The sequence below is a fragment of the Lethenteron reissneri genome, chromosome 27 (genome assembly GCF_015708825.2).
Source record: "Lethenteron reissneri isolate LAM-NWPU_2019-01 chromosome 27, ASM1570882v1, whole genome shotgun sequence".
NCBI classification, from domain to species: domain Eukaryota; kingdom Metazoa; phylum Chordata; class Hyperoartia; order Petromyzontiformes; family Petromyzontidae; genus Lethenteron; species Lethenteron reissneri.
In genome coordinates this window covers 1,093,651-1,108,039 of record NC_083805.1, presented here as the reverse complement: position 1 = coordinate 1,108,039, position 14,389 = coordinate 1,093,651, and the positions used below count along the sequence as shown (strand labels likewise).

At 60.1% G+C, this 14,389-nt stretch overlaps 1 protein-coding gene across 1 annotated transcript in view; it reads left to right on the top strand.

Moving 5' to 3' along the window:
- The window catches only part of LOC133348306 (breakpoint cluster region protein-like), a 57,976-nt gene that overhangs the window by 17,931 nt on the left and 25,656 nt on the right, over positions 1–14,389 (top strand). Inside the window, exons 3-4 of the mRNA XM_061561043.1 lie at positions 10,755–10,859; positions 11,110–11,295. Coding sequence (XP_061417027.1) covers positions 10,755–10,859; positions 11,110–11,295 — 291 coding nt within the window. The remainder of the gene's footprint in view (positions 1–10,754; positions 10,860–11,109; positions 11,296–14,389) is intronic.

Sequence of the window (14,389 nt, the reverse complement as noted above, 5' to 3'; positions counted from 1 at the left end):
CCGGCGTTATGGTCCCATTTAGAAAAATTGCGAAAATTATCCGAAGAGGAATCGATTGGGATCACACACGCCACAACCATCATCATCGCACTCTACTCCGAAAACATGACAAGAGGAGACCCTCCTGAGAAAGTCACCGAGCCTCGTCAACTCCAGCAGCGCGACCCTCGTGTGGATATCTGGGAGGTGTGTGTCGCCTGTGGCGTGGTTGGCATGGCCCCCTCCGCAAGCACTGAACTGGGTGCCCCCCTCGTCCAATGGAACGGGGCTCGCTTTCCCCTCCCCGTGTCTCCGGCCCCTGGGCCCCGCGCAGTTTCGCCGCCTGCACGCTCGAAAAGGCCGCGGGCAGCCGCTGTGTGCGGCGTGACGGCCCCGCGCCCCGCGCGCTGCCATTTCTCGCTCCCGCTGAAATGATTTCGTTCTGCAGATAAAAACCATTTCGTTCCGCTGCCTGTGCACCTCGGCACGCGTCTCCCTGCGGCTCTTGACCATGAAGCTCGGGGGATGGGGGTGGGTGGGGTGGGGGGGCGGGGGGCGGGGGGGCCGAGCTCTTGTGGAACACTGCCCCCTCTGTCTCGAGCGCTCCGTGTTTTTTTCCGTGGCCGCTGCACAATCGCTCTGTAGTTTTCCCCCGAGTCGGGGGCGGTGGTTGGGTGGGCGGGAGGGAGGGAAGGGAGGGAGAGAGCGGGCGACCCCCCCCCCACCCTCCTCGACTCCCTCCCTTGACGAGGGGACGATGGTGATCTGAGCAGCGCCGGGGGTGTGGGCGGGCGAGTGGAGGTCACGGAGCTCCGTCCCGCCGAGGTGGGGGGGGGGGGGGGGCGGGGGGGGGGGGCTGCTGCCTCCGCTGCTGCTGCCGGTGCGGCGTGGGGTGCCGGGCGGACTTGGGGAGTGGTGGCGGTGGGGTGAGGGGGGCGCTGCGTGGGCAGAGTTGGACGGGCGATGCGGGCGTTGGCGTTGCGGCGCTGCTCCCGACGCCGCCACCGCCGCTGTCGCCGCATGGTTGGTGCCGTGCCGCGCGTGCCACGGCGGTGATGATGGGGGGCGGCGGTGGTGTTGTGCCACAGTGGTGGTTTGGTTATGTGGTTTACATGTGTGAGAGCAGTGATGCCTACATTGTGGTTTAGTTGTGGTCACGGTGGTGCGTGTGTTGTTGTCGTGCCACAGGAGTGGTTGTACCGCCGTGGTGGTTGTGCCGCCGTGGTGGTTGTGCCACCGCGGTGGTGCGTGGCCGGCACGGCCGCGTCCCGCACAGCGGGATGTGGCGACGCTGCGGGAGGGGGAGATTCGCGAGCGCGGGATCCACGCGGAGACGGCGTCGCGCCCCCCCCCCGTTTCACGTTTACCTGCGCCCGTTAATTAATTAACCTGTGGGGTGGGGGAGGGGTGGGGCTCGGGGGAGGGGGACCGCGCTCCGCTGTCGACGGCTCCGCTTGAAGCCGTTGGATATGGTGGTCACGGTGGCGATCGTGGTACTTGTAGTTGTGCAAGTGAGGTTTGTGGTGTTGGTGGTGGTCGTGGTGGTGGTCGTGGTGGTGGTGGTGGTCGTGGTAGTGGTGGTCGTGGTAGTGGTGGTTGGTAGTGGTGGTGGTGGTAGTGGTGGTGGTGGTCGTGGTGGTGGTGGTGGTGGTCGTGGTGGTGGTGGTGGTAGTGGTGGTCGTGGTAGTGGTGGTGGTGGTGGTCGTGGTGGTGGTGATAGTGGTGGTGGTGGTAGCGGTGGTGGTGGTGGTCGTGGTAGTGGTGGTGTTAGTGGTGGTGGTGGTGGTCGTGGTGGTCGTGGTGGTGGTGGTGGTGGTGATGGTCGTGGTGGTGGTCGTGGTGGTGGTGGTGTTAGTGGTGGTGGTGTTAGTGGTGGTGGTGGTGTTAGTGGTGGTGGTAGTGATGGTAGTGCTGGTAGTGGTCGACAGATCTCGCCGCACGCCGTCCCCTGGGACGTCGTCGACAAAGCGGAGGGGAGAGCTCGAGAGCCGCAGCCCCACGGCGGGCGGGGGGCGGGGGGCGGGCTGCGGGCTGCAGCTCGAGCCGAGTGAGCGACGGCACGGCGTGAACCTTCCGTCGCACGCATCCACCACGAGCGCTTGGAGTCGTGGGCCGGAGAGAGGGGAGGGGGAGTGGCTGGGTAGGAGTGGAGAAAAGGGGGGGGGGGAGGGTTGGGCGGTCGCGGGGGGCCGTGGAGGGGGTCCCACGTTGCCCGCGGCGAGAAGTGGCGGAGGGTTCACAGGCGGCAGCGGTGGCTGGCGAGGGTTACGCTCCGCCATCTGCGGTGGGGACCACGTGACCATGTGTGGGTTTCCCTCCACCGCTAGCTCCTGTGCATTGCGACAAGGTCGTGGCACTTTGTCGATGAGTTGGAATCTCACCGCTGTCCTGGTGAGGCCCACGAGGCATCCTGGGAAATAAGCAGCGCCGCGCGGTGAGGCGTCGATGTGTGTCGTGTTCCTTGTGGCGAGTCCGCCGTCACTGTCGCCGCATCCTCGCTCTTTGCGGCTGTCGCCGGGGCGCTGGGGTTGACACCGCTACGCCGACGTCCGGCACGTGCAGCGAAACGCGCGGAGCCGTCAAACGTCGCGATGCGGCAGGACCCTCCTGAAGGAGGGGTCGTGAAACTCGCTCGCCGGTACGTCACGGCGAACGACAGCGCTCGGTGTGGCGCACGGGACTCGTTCAGCTGTCGGCGTTCACCTCGGAACGTTCAGCTGTGAATGTTCATGCGACCCTTCCAAGTGGTGGCAACTCCGAGCTCTGGCGGGCGAGTGAGGGAGCCGTTAAACTCCCTCGGCTCTGTGACTCATGGCAGCAGATTACGGATACCTGATGCACAAACGACGCAATGCCCGATCCGCAGCGGCGACACACGTCGTTGACTGGCCTTGACCACCTGAACGTGACGTCGTAGTTGTCGCTCTGCATCTACGTCGGCCGCAGTACGAAAGAAGAAGTTAGCGGTGGAGGGAAACTGCTCGCTTTACATAAAAGGGGAAACTCCGCGAGCGTTCATTAAACCTAGCGCTCACGGTTGAGGAGGCCTGGGAGCCGACCCGTTGCGTGCGTGCCAGTCGCGGTTCACCCGAGCCTGCGACGTGAGCCTGCCGTGGGAAGGTCGCCCCGTGCGGCTCAAGCGACGGCCGCTTTGTCCACGACGCCGCCGCCACTGCCGCGTTGACACGCGGGCGACTCGACTATTCTCCCTGAAGAAGGGCCGTTGCCCGAAACGTCCCCTATTATATATTTATATTCCTCCTGAGGAGAGTTTAGTCCGAGGGATCCCCTTGCGCCCGCCCCATGGACCAGGCCGGGGCGGCCGCCGCGGTCGCCGCTCGCCTTCCACGGACATGACCGGCTGGCGCCGGCGGCGGTGTGGGCCGGGTGGGGGGCAGCGGTGGTGTGACCGGAGCGAGTCACCCGTGTTGGATGCACGAGCGCCAGTGCCGTCGTTGCCGACCTGACGACGGTGCTGTCGGTTGTGGCGGCGGCGGCCTCCACGTCCGAGCAGTCCTGGATCTGCCGCGGTGGCGCTGCCCGCCCATCGCCAACTTGAGCGAGGGCCCTGCCACCCCCCCACCCCGTCCTCCCCCTACCCTCCCCCCGCCCTCATTAGCCTCCCGTATTGTCCCGTGCTGAATGACAAAAGCCGTTAATTATGCAGAGGAAGGAGATCGTTTGACGTCCGTGCGGGCGGTAGGGGGTGGTTGGGCAGCACCCTGGCGGCGGTCGCGAGCGTCCGCGGGGGCTCGGCAGCTCGGTCCCCGCTGCCGGCGGCTCCCCGGGGGCTGCGCCGCCCGGCTCGAGGAGCCGCGGCGCCGCTGGTCGTTGTCCGCGTACCCCATTCGGCGGCGGTTAGGATGAAAGTGGGCGGTCGCCGTCTGAATGGGCCGTCGAGATGTGGGCACTCGCGGCGTCCGTCCCGACGATCGTCTCGGCAGCGGCCCCAGGGTCGCCCTTGCCAAGAGGGGGAATTTGAATCTCGCCGGAACGGTATCATTCGTAATCGTTTCCAGCACCCTGCGGCAAACCCCCACGCTGTGCGCGTCGTGGGGGTTTGTTTGGCCATACTTCACCGCGCTGGCCCGCGCGGGTTGCTGTGTTTGCCCGTGGGCGGCACTTGGCGCGTACGCGGTCGCGCGCAACGGCCGTGTGGGGAATGCTTTGCAACGCACACGAAGACAAAGACCCCCCATGTAGCCCGGATCGACTGTTGGGGCAAGCGCTATTGGTGAGCACCGATGAATGCTGGCACGGCGCACGAGGGCACACTGTGCCTGGCCACCTTTGTCTCCCCACTGCTGATATATACACACCCCGCTGGGTGCTCGATTTAAAACTGAGTTGAGCTCGGGCAGGCTCAGGATTGGTGCTCAGATCACTCGCCACCGATGTTAGCCGCGGTCGGGGTTTGTTGTGCAGTGCCAACCGCTCTCCACGGACACACGCACACCACAGTCGTGTGGTGCTTTCATCTCGCCGCACGCACACACGAACACACGCAAACCACAGCCACTGTGAATCCATCTCGCTTCGCACACTCGTTCCACGCAGTCACGATCGTGCAGCATTCATTCCCTAATTCGTACAGTACCAATGTGAACGTTGCACGCCAGCCACAACCCGTTCGGACAAAAAGCCTCTTAGCAAGGGAGACCTGGGGTCATTCATCTCCGCGTGTAAACACACGCGCACAACAGCTGCCGGGATGACCCTGCGAGTTCACTCCCTTCTGGGGGTGCTCGGCACCGGCGTTCATCAACGCCGCCCGGCGAGCGTCTGCGGCGCGCTACCTGCGGCGGCGCCGCGCATCTCCCACCCGTGCGGCCGCCCGCCGCTCCCGCTCCCTCGCTCCGAGACGACGAGCGGTTCGCACCGATCGATCGAGGAAGTCCGCTCCGTGTCCCCGAGTCAGCTTCCGCTCTCGTTAGCACAGCATCGCCGGCGTCCGAGTCGTCGTCATCGGCATGGTCTATCCGCTGCCGGATGAAGGCCTCCTGAACCGGCAATTCCCTCGTCATCAGGCTACCCAACAAGCCATCTTGCACCCGCACACGGGACGATTCCTTGGCTGCATCTCCGCGTTCTCTCCTTCAGGCCGCCACTCGTCCATGTTCAGTCTCTCTCCGTGCCAGCAGCGACGAGTCCTGCCCAGGCTCGCTCGGTTTGCCCAGCGACAGTCGCGGCGACGCCTCCTGGCTCGCGCTGTCATCCCCCCCCCCCCCCATCGAGCCGGTGCCCGCCCTCTCGTGTCCGCAGCACCGGGACGGCTCCACCCTGGCTCCACCCTGGCTCTACCGGGGCGAGCGACGGGTTAACAAGAATCTCTCCCACTCGAGGCTTCGTCGCCCTCGGAGTGTGGTTGCACGGGGTGCGACACCCCCCCACACACCCCGCGTGCGAGCGGTGCCCATTGTGTCTGCGCGTTATAACGCGACGTGATCCTGCATCGCCCGCTGGTCCTGTGAACCAGACCCAGGTTGTGCCCGGTGTTAGTCCAACCATTCGCCTCTCGATTCCTCTTCTCAGCAGCAGCAGCTTTACAGCGATGCTAAACATAGCGCATCGTCAACGCGCACTCCGATATTAATCCACGCGGCATTCAGTCGCTACCGGCACTTCCTCTTTTTGTAAACCGTGCCCGTGCATGAACATTCACGCCGCAACAATGCCTGACTGAAAACCACACTCGGAGGAGCATGATCGGCGGTGATATCGTTTTGTTTCATCGGCGTTGGAGTTCCTTGGCCGCCAGCTCTGCCACTGGCAGCAGCTGAAAGGGGTTGGTGGGTGACCGGCAGATGAGCCAGCTGATCGTGGCAGCTGAGATCGGTTGTACGGGGAAGTGAGGTCACGAGAGAAATCCACGGAGCTCTTAAACATCAGCAGGGTGCGGACCAACCACTCGCAATACGTTCCACCGTGGAACGTCATAGAATTTCGATGGGCACACCACATCCAGTATTCCTCCTCTCGCCGTGGCTGCGGCTACCACTAAGTCACGTGCAGCGAATGTTCCGTAGGGAAAAGTGAAGCCCCGCGTGCTGGCACCATTTGATTGGCCGCTCTCGCTCCCAGGCACGGCTCGTGAAAGCGCTGATCGCTCCGCTTTTCGCAGCGGCCTTCATGGGTTTGGTAACTCGCGGCAAGGCGAGCCGGGGCTGGTGGTGAGACGGCTCCGTGCTCCGTGCCACTTGGTGACGGGGAGACGGTTGGTTTTGGCGGAGCCCTCATCGTGAGCAGTCGTTGAGAGAGAGCATCGGCAGAACGCATCACATCCGACGCTGCTGCCGTCGGCAGGGAAGGTGGAGACAATTTTATTTTTAAAAAAACACCCAAGGAAATTCTACTTTCATTTTTTTTATTTGGACAAATTAAATTTTGCGGGTACGGCGTAGAATAATAAGCTAATGTCATTACGAGCAGCTGAGCCAAGAGTGCGGGGCGGACCTCCCTGGAAGATGGAGAGAGCGGGGCGCGGCCCCGCATCACAGTAATGGAGCTCTTGGCTCCGCACCAAATGGTGGAGAGGAGGGTATGGCGCGTTCGAGAGTTGTCTGAAACTCCCCCCCCCCTCGTCCTCCTCTGCTTCCACGCCCGTGGCCCCTCCTCGTCCCCGTGCGTCCCCTCTCCTCCACGCCCCCCTCCTCCACGCCCCCCACCCCCCACCGTGTCGCGTCGTTCTCTCGCCGCCGCGCGGTTCCTAGGCAGCTCGGTGGCTGCTGTCGGTGAGCCCCCCCCCCCCGGCGCTGTTTGCCGGTCGCCAGGGACCCGGTCGTGGCGGCGGTGGTGGCGGTGGTGGCGATGGTGTCGCTCTCGTGATTACGCTCGCCCGACTTGACGCACACGGTTTCGGAACGCGTGGCCCCGTCGCATAGAACGCGGCCCCAGCGGACGAACTCGCGAACGGCGAGCGCCTGGAACCCCGGCGCGAGAGGCCTTCACGTTCATCTCGATCCTCCCCTTGGTTTGCGATCTCCCTTCTCTCGCACGTGTGGCTAACGGCCCCAGTGTGGCTGGGCGCTCCGTCGACGATGAAGCGCTTCACCTCCTGCTGGGGTCATCCCGGCGGCACGTAACCAACAATGTTGTTCTCCTCCCATGCGTTTGCCACTCGGTATCTGCAGCGTTATGATTTCGACGCCGTTGTCACTTCCTTTTTCTTTCCTGTAAAACGGCTTCAGGCCGACTGCTTCTTCACCGCGTCTCCACCTAAATACACAGAGCGTGACGATGAGATGGCAGTGCACGTCGGAGATGGTTTTTTGCGCGACATTACACATCACCCTGCCTCCCTCACACACACGGGGACTCACTCACACACACACATATGGGCTCGCTCACACACACCCGTGGGCTGGCTCACTCACTCACACACACACACGTGGGCCCGCACACACACAGACACACACGTGGACTCACACACATAGACACACACGTGGACTCACTCGCTCACACACACGCGTGGGCTGGCTCACTCACACACACACACACGTGGGCTGGCTCACTCACACACACACACGTGGACTCACTCACACACACACACACGCGTGGGCTGGCTCACTCACACACACGCGTGGGCTGGCTCACTCACACACACACGTGGGCTGGCTCACTCACACACACACACACGTGGACTCACTCACACACACACACGTGGGCTGGCTCACACACACACACAGACACACACGTGGGTACGTGGGCACACTCACACACACGTGGGCTCACACACACACACACACACGTGGGCTCACACACACACACGTGGGCTGGCTCACTCACACACACACGTGGACTCACACACACGCGTGGGCTGGCTCACTTACTCACACACACGTGGACTCACACACACACACACGTGGGCACGTGGGCTCACTCACACATACACGTGGGCACGTGGGCTCACTCACAAACACACACACGTGGGCACGTGGGCTCACTCACACACACACACACGTGGGCTGGCTCACTCACACACACACGTGGGCTCGCACACACAGACACACGTGGACTCACTCACACACACACACGTGGGCTGGCTCACACACACACACAGACACACACGTGGGCACGTGGGCACACTCACACACACGTGGGCTCACACACACACACACGTGGGCTCACACACACACACACACGTGGGCACGTGGGCTCACTCACAAACACACACACACGTGGGCTGGCTCACTCACACACACACATGTGGGCTGGCTCACTCACACACACACGTGGGCTCGCACACACAGACACACACGTGGGCACGTGGGCTCACTCACACACGCCCTGCCTCCCTCGCTAAAAACCCAACACGTTCGTCAATAACACGACTCGAAAGGGAAGATAACAAGTGGAGAGAGAGAGAGGGAGTAATCCGTGACATTTTGGGTAATGGCCCGGTGTCGTGGCTGAGAGACACCCACAACCCCTCTCTGTGTCTCTGTGTCTCGTTCTGTCTCCGTCTGAGCCCTGACTCCTCCTTCGGTGGCTCGATCTCCACGATTGCTGTCTCTGTCTCACTGTGTCTCTGTCTCACTGTGTCTCTGTCTCACTGTGTCTCTGTCTCACTGTGTCTCTGTCTCACTGTGTCTCTGTCTCACTGTGTCTCTGTCTCACTGTTTCTCTGTCTCACTGTGTCTCTGTCTCACTGTGTCTCTGTCTCACTGTGTCTCTGTCTCACTGTGTCTCTGTCTCACTGTGTCTCTGTCTCACTGTGTCTCTGTCTCACTGTGTCTCTGTCTCACTGTGTCTCTGTCTCACTGTGTCTCTGTCTCACTGTGTCTCTGTCTCACTGTGTCTCTGTCTCACTGTGTCTCTGTCTCACTGTGTCTCTGTCTCACTGTGTCTCTGTCTCACTGTGTCTCTGTCTCACTGTGTCTCTGTCTCACTGTGTCTCTGTCTCACTGTTTCTCTGTCTCACTGTGTCTCTGTCTCACTGTGTCTCTGTCTCACTGTGTCTCTGTCTCACTGTGTCTCTGTCTCACTGTTTCTCTGTCTCACTGTGTCTCTGTCTCACTGTGTCTCTGTCTCACTGTGTCTCTGTCTCACTGTGTCTCTGTCTCACTGTGTCTCTGTCTCACTGTGTCTCTGTCTCACTGTGTCTCTGTCTCACTGTGTCTCTGTCTCACTGTTTCTCTGTCTCACTGTGTCTCTGTCTCACTGTGTCTCTGTCTCACTGTGTCTCTGTCTCACTGTGTCTCTGTCTCACTGTTTCTCTGTCTCACTGTGTCTCTGTCTCACTGTGTCTCTGTCTCACTGTGTCTCTGTCTCACTGTGTCTCTGTCTCACTGTGTCTCTGTCTCACTGTGTCTCTGTCTCACTGTGTCTCTGTCTCACTGTGTCTCTGCCTCACTGTGTGTCTGTCTCCCTGTGTCTCTGTCTCCCTGTGTCTCTGCCTCACTGTGTCTCTGCCTCACTGTGTCTCTGTCTCACTGTGTCTCTGTCTCACTGTGTCTCTGTCTCACTGTTTCTCTGTCTCACTGTGTCTCTGTCTCACTGTGTCTCTGTCTCACTGTGTCTCTGTCTCACTGTGTCTCTGTCTCACTGTGTTTCTGCCTCACTGTGTCTCTGTCTCACTGTGTCTTTGCCTCACTGTGTCTCTGCCTCACTGTGTCTCTGTCTCACTGTGTCTCTGTCTCACTGTGTCTCTGTCTCACTGTTTCTCTGTCTCACTGTGTCTCTGTCTCACTGTTTCTCTGTCTCACTGTGTCTCTGTCTCACTGTGTCTCTGTCTCACTGTTTCTCTGTCTCACTGTGTCTCTGTCTCACTGTGTCTCTGTCTCACTGTGTCTCTGTCTCACTGTGTCTCTGTCTCACTCTGTCTCTGTTTCGGTGTCTCTGTCTGTCTCACTGTGTCTCTGCCTCACTGTTTCTCTGTCTCACTGTGTCTCTGTCTCACTGTGTCTCTGTCTCACTGTGTCTGTCTCCCTGTGTCTCTGTCTCCCTGTGTCTCAGTCTGACTGTTTCTCTGTCTCACTGTGTCTCTGTCTCACTGTGTCTCTGTCTCACTGTGTCTCTGTCTCACTGTGTCTCTGTCTCACTGTGTCTCTGTCTCACTGTTTCTCTGTCTCACAGTCTCACTCTGTCTCTGTTTCGGTGTCTCTGTCTGTCTCACTGTGTCTCTGCCTCACTGTTTCTCTGTCTCACTGTGTCTCTGTCTCCCTGTGTCTCCATCCCCCTGCGTCTCTCCGACTATTCACCATCTCCACCTGCTCTCCGTCTCTCTGTTTGACTGCTGCTCTCTCTGCGGCTCCTACTCTGCCCACACTACTTCCTCTCTCTCGCTTCCAACTTCCCTCTCTGTCTCCCGCAATGCTTTTCCTTTCTCCGCTGTCACCCTCATCACTGAAGTCTTTCCATCTCCCCAAATTCCCTTTCTACTTTGCACTATATCCACATTCTCTGCGCGTCTCCTGCCTGTCCCCCTGTCGCTGTCTCCCTGCCTGAGCTTCTCTCCTGGTGGGTGTGTCCCTCTGTCTGCCTGCCCGTCTCTCTCCGTCTGCCCCCTCCCTCTTCTCTCTCCTTGGCGACCCCCCCCCCCCACGCTCATCCCACGCACTCTTTGGCGCTGCGCCCCCTGCAGGAAGGGCCCCGCGACGGCGTGGTGGCAAACAATGCCAACGACGTCATCATCAAGCAGATCGCCCATTGGCCGACTTGCCACATCTCAGGCCTGTGGTGGCAGCTTGCAGGGAGGCCTTCATCTAGCAGTGGATTGACCGTGGCTGCTGCGGCTGCTGGTGCTGATGATGATGGCGTTGTGTTTTCCGCCGCAGGGTGAGGGCGAGCTGGAGAAGGGGATGGAGATGAGGAAGTGGGTTCTCTCCGGGATCCTGGCGAGCGAGGAGACCTACCTGTCTCACCTGGAGGCCCTGCTGCTGGTACGTGCCAGCTCGACCCGCTGCTCGACTCGCGATGCATGTGTGGGGAAACGTCCAGGACGTTTGAGCAAAGACCCAAGTCGGGGGACTCGCTTTCCCTCTCGCCTTAAACAACATAACGAATTTAATTTACGAATCTCGGGGTGCTGTACCCTTGACCCCTGGTTCCCCCGTGACCTCTGAGTCCCCCCCGATGATCCCCGAGTCTCTCCAAGCCCCCCCGATGACCCCCCTGGTTCCCCCCCCACAGCCGATGCGGCCGCTGAAGGCGGCGGCGACGACGTCCCAGCCGGTGCTCACGACGCAGCAGATCGACACGATCTTCTTCCGCGTGGCGGAGCTCTACCAGGTGCACCGCGAGTTCTACCAAGCGCTGCTGCCACGCGTGCAGCAGTGGAGCCATGCGCAGCGCGTCGGGGACCTCTTCCAGAAGCTCGTGAGTGCGAAGCGCGCACACACGCACGCGACTCCGCGCACGCATGCACCCACGTGCTGCAAACAAGTACAAAGATCCCCCGTGTAGCCTTAACAGACTATATGGGCAAGTGCTGTTAGAGAGCACCTATAAAGGCCGGCACGGCACACGAGGGGGTGAGTGGCCAACACCCGGCCGCCTTTGTATCCCTAGTGGCGATGCTTACACATCGCACCAGGTACTCATTTGAGCCTGAGTCGACCTAGGGGAGGCTGAGGACCGGATTAGATCATCGTCACCGGTGTCGACCGTGAGCGGGAATCGAACCCATGTCGCCAGGTTCGTAGCGCAGTGCGCTTACCGCTACACCACCGCTCCGTACTGCTGCACCACAAGCACGTGTGGGTCCGCGTGCTGCAACACGCATATCCACACGCGCTTGTGTACCCGCTCGCTGCTGCACTGCATGCGTAGTTGCATACGTGCCCCTGTCACCGCTGCACTTTGCGCACACGTACACACACGTACAGCTCTGCTTACTCACGACAGGGATGGAACTGTACCGACGTTTGGCACCGCGATCACCACATTGAACTTCATCGCAGTTGACTGCACAGCGTTGACAATCGACGTGGGCCAGAGTGAGAATGTTTGGGTTGAGGGAAACGATGGTCACCCCGACTTTGACCCTCATCCAACCTGGGCCCAGGCCTCTCCCGGTGCAGCGCATCAACGTCAGCACTGGGAGACAAAGGTGGCGGCCCGCTGGGGTGCTGGCCACACCACCTCCTGCACCGAGCCGGCCTTCATGGGCGCTCGCTAACAGGACGCGACCCAGTAGTCCGTTAAGGCTCTAGGGGGATCTTTGTCTTCATTTGTGTATGAAGAGGCCTGGGTGGGGGTTACGGTATGTGTGTACATGTATGTGCGTGTGTGTGTGGAGAGCCTTGTGTGGGAGAGCTCTCCTATTGGAATGTGCGCTGTGATTAGGCCTCTTGTTGTGATGGTATTTCACTCTCGGGAAAGGTTAATGCGCGCGGAAGTTGTCACTCCGCTCGGGATGAGTGCGCGAGGCATTGCGAAGGCTGCTGGTGAGGGCACGCGTGCTGTCGCCTGTGCGATGGAGGGCGCACCTCGGCGTTTCGTGCCTTTGTCTGTTTGAAGTACACGAACCCGGTGACCTGGGTTAGATTCCCAGCCATGTAGGGTGATGTGTTTGTGTATGGTGAGATTAATGCATCGTATGTATGTGCGTAGGGAGCCTCAGCGCAGTGGTTAGCGTGTGGCACACAGTTCCCGAACCGTGGCTAACATCGGTGGCCAGAACCACGTCCAGGCAGCTAGACGTGGTTCTGGCCACACCAACTCCTCGTGCTCCATGCCAGCCTTAATAGGAGCTCGCTTACGGCCCTTGTCCCGATCAGTCTGTACGGCCACGCGGGGGACCTTTGTCTCAAACCGTTGTCCAAATATTTTCTCTGCCGTCATTGTCGGTGATGCCCCTGGCGATTCGGTAATTACCAGAAGTGCCGGGCGTCGTAATAACTCTGCGGTGCGGGCGGCATCCGTCGGCCGGGTGCCCCCCCCGGCCCCTCCCCCCTCTCTCACGGCTGACCTTTGACCCTGAGCGGTGCCTTTGTTTGTCAGAGTTGAGCGAAGATCTGCGAAGGCCGCGGCGGCCCAGGAAGTCTGTGGGACGAAGCGACGCCGTGACCATAAAAGAAGGAAAAATGCCCAGGGGGGAAACGTTTCGGGCACTGGCCCTTCTTCTCCGTAGCAGAGGGGCTGTGATGATTGCCACCGGTACATGACTCGTGTGGACGATAGATATTTCATACGGAGAAGGGGGCCTTGCCTGAAACGTCGAATATGACTTTGTTCCCTCGTAATAGGGCAGCGTTATTGACCAATGTCCGTGCTTTGTGCGCCACTACCAACACAGCAGCAGCATCACAATTTATCTTGTTTACTGGTGACGTACACCGTGGACGTTATGGTGATGTAGGTGTTTACTTTCGGCCAAATCCCAACTCGTACGCCGTGTTTAGTTTTCTGCGTTTCCTCCGCGCGGCGCACGGCCGCCTCTTGCCGTTGTCTTCGTGGCGCAGGTGTGAGCGGGGGGTGGGGGGGGGGCTCTGGAATTTAAACGTCCTCCTTGGAAGGGGGTGGGGGGGGGGGGCCCTGTGGACACGGGATGAGGTTGATTCTTTTTTCTTCCATAAAACTGTCGAGGATGTGGTGGGTGGGGGGGGTGAATAACGGGCGGCCGTGCCGCGGCCTCCTCGTAAAACCACCGGCAGAAAGCGGCGGCCATTTCCACTTTTATTATTTTTAATGCGCCGCTTTATCTTAAGGCCCGGCCAAACGCCCCCCCCCTCCCCCCGCTGGGAGCCCCCCAACATAACTTTACTGACACCCCCTCGAGAGGCGGAGTGGAATGAGAGAGCAACAGAATGCGGCGAGGCCATAGTGTCACCGATTTCCAATTTCGCGAAAATACGGACAAGAGGTGAATATTAACAACACAAAGGTGTGCTGCTCACCGAGCAGGAGGTCGAGGCATTGGCTCCCAGCATGCCGTGCGTGCACGTCCTGTGACAATGCTGCCGGCGCTGCCGAGACAGAGATCACGCATTAAATAGAGCGGTGCGCTAGGGTCACGGATTTCCTGGCATTTTGGTGTTTGAGATGATGGCATAAAATCAAGCGGGCTATTTAAAGCATTGTCGAAACAGAGCGAGGGGACCCAACTGAAAGATGTAGCTGTCCATACTAATTACGTATCAGTGGCAAACTTAATTGGTGATGTCTGTGAGGCCTGCCAGGCATCACCTATTTATTACCAGAAGTGGCTCCCTGTCACTCTGCGAGGCTGCAACCTGAGGTAAATAAAATTGGACGTATGATTGGAAGAGCTAGAATCCGTCACGATAGGGGAAGAGGGGAGAGCTGTACATGCGTCGACTTGAGTGGTGTAATATTATTATTGTTGCTACGCAGCTGACCAACACCAGGAAGACCGACAAATTCCCCGGGACAGCGACTGCCTCGAAAGAAGGCCCATCCTGGGGAACAACCGGGACAGGCGGCAACTTTCCTCGCCGGGCGAGGCCTG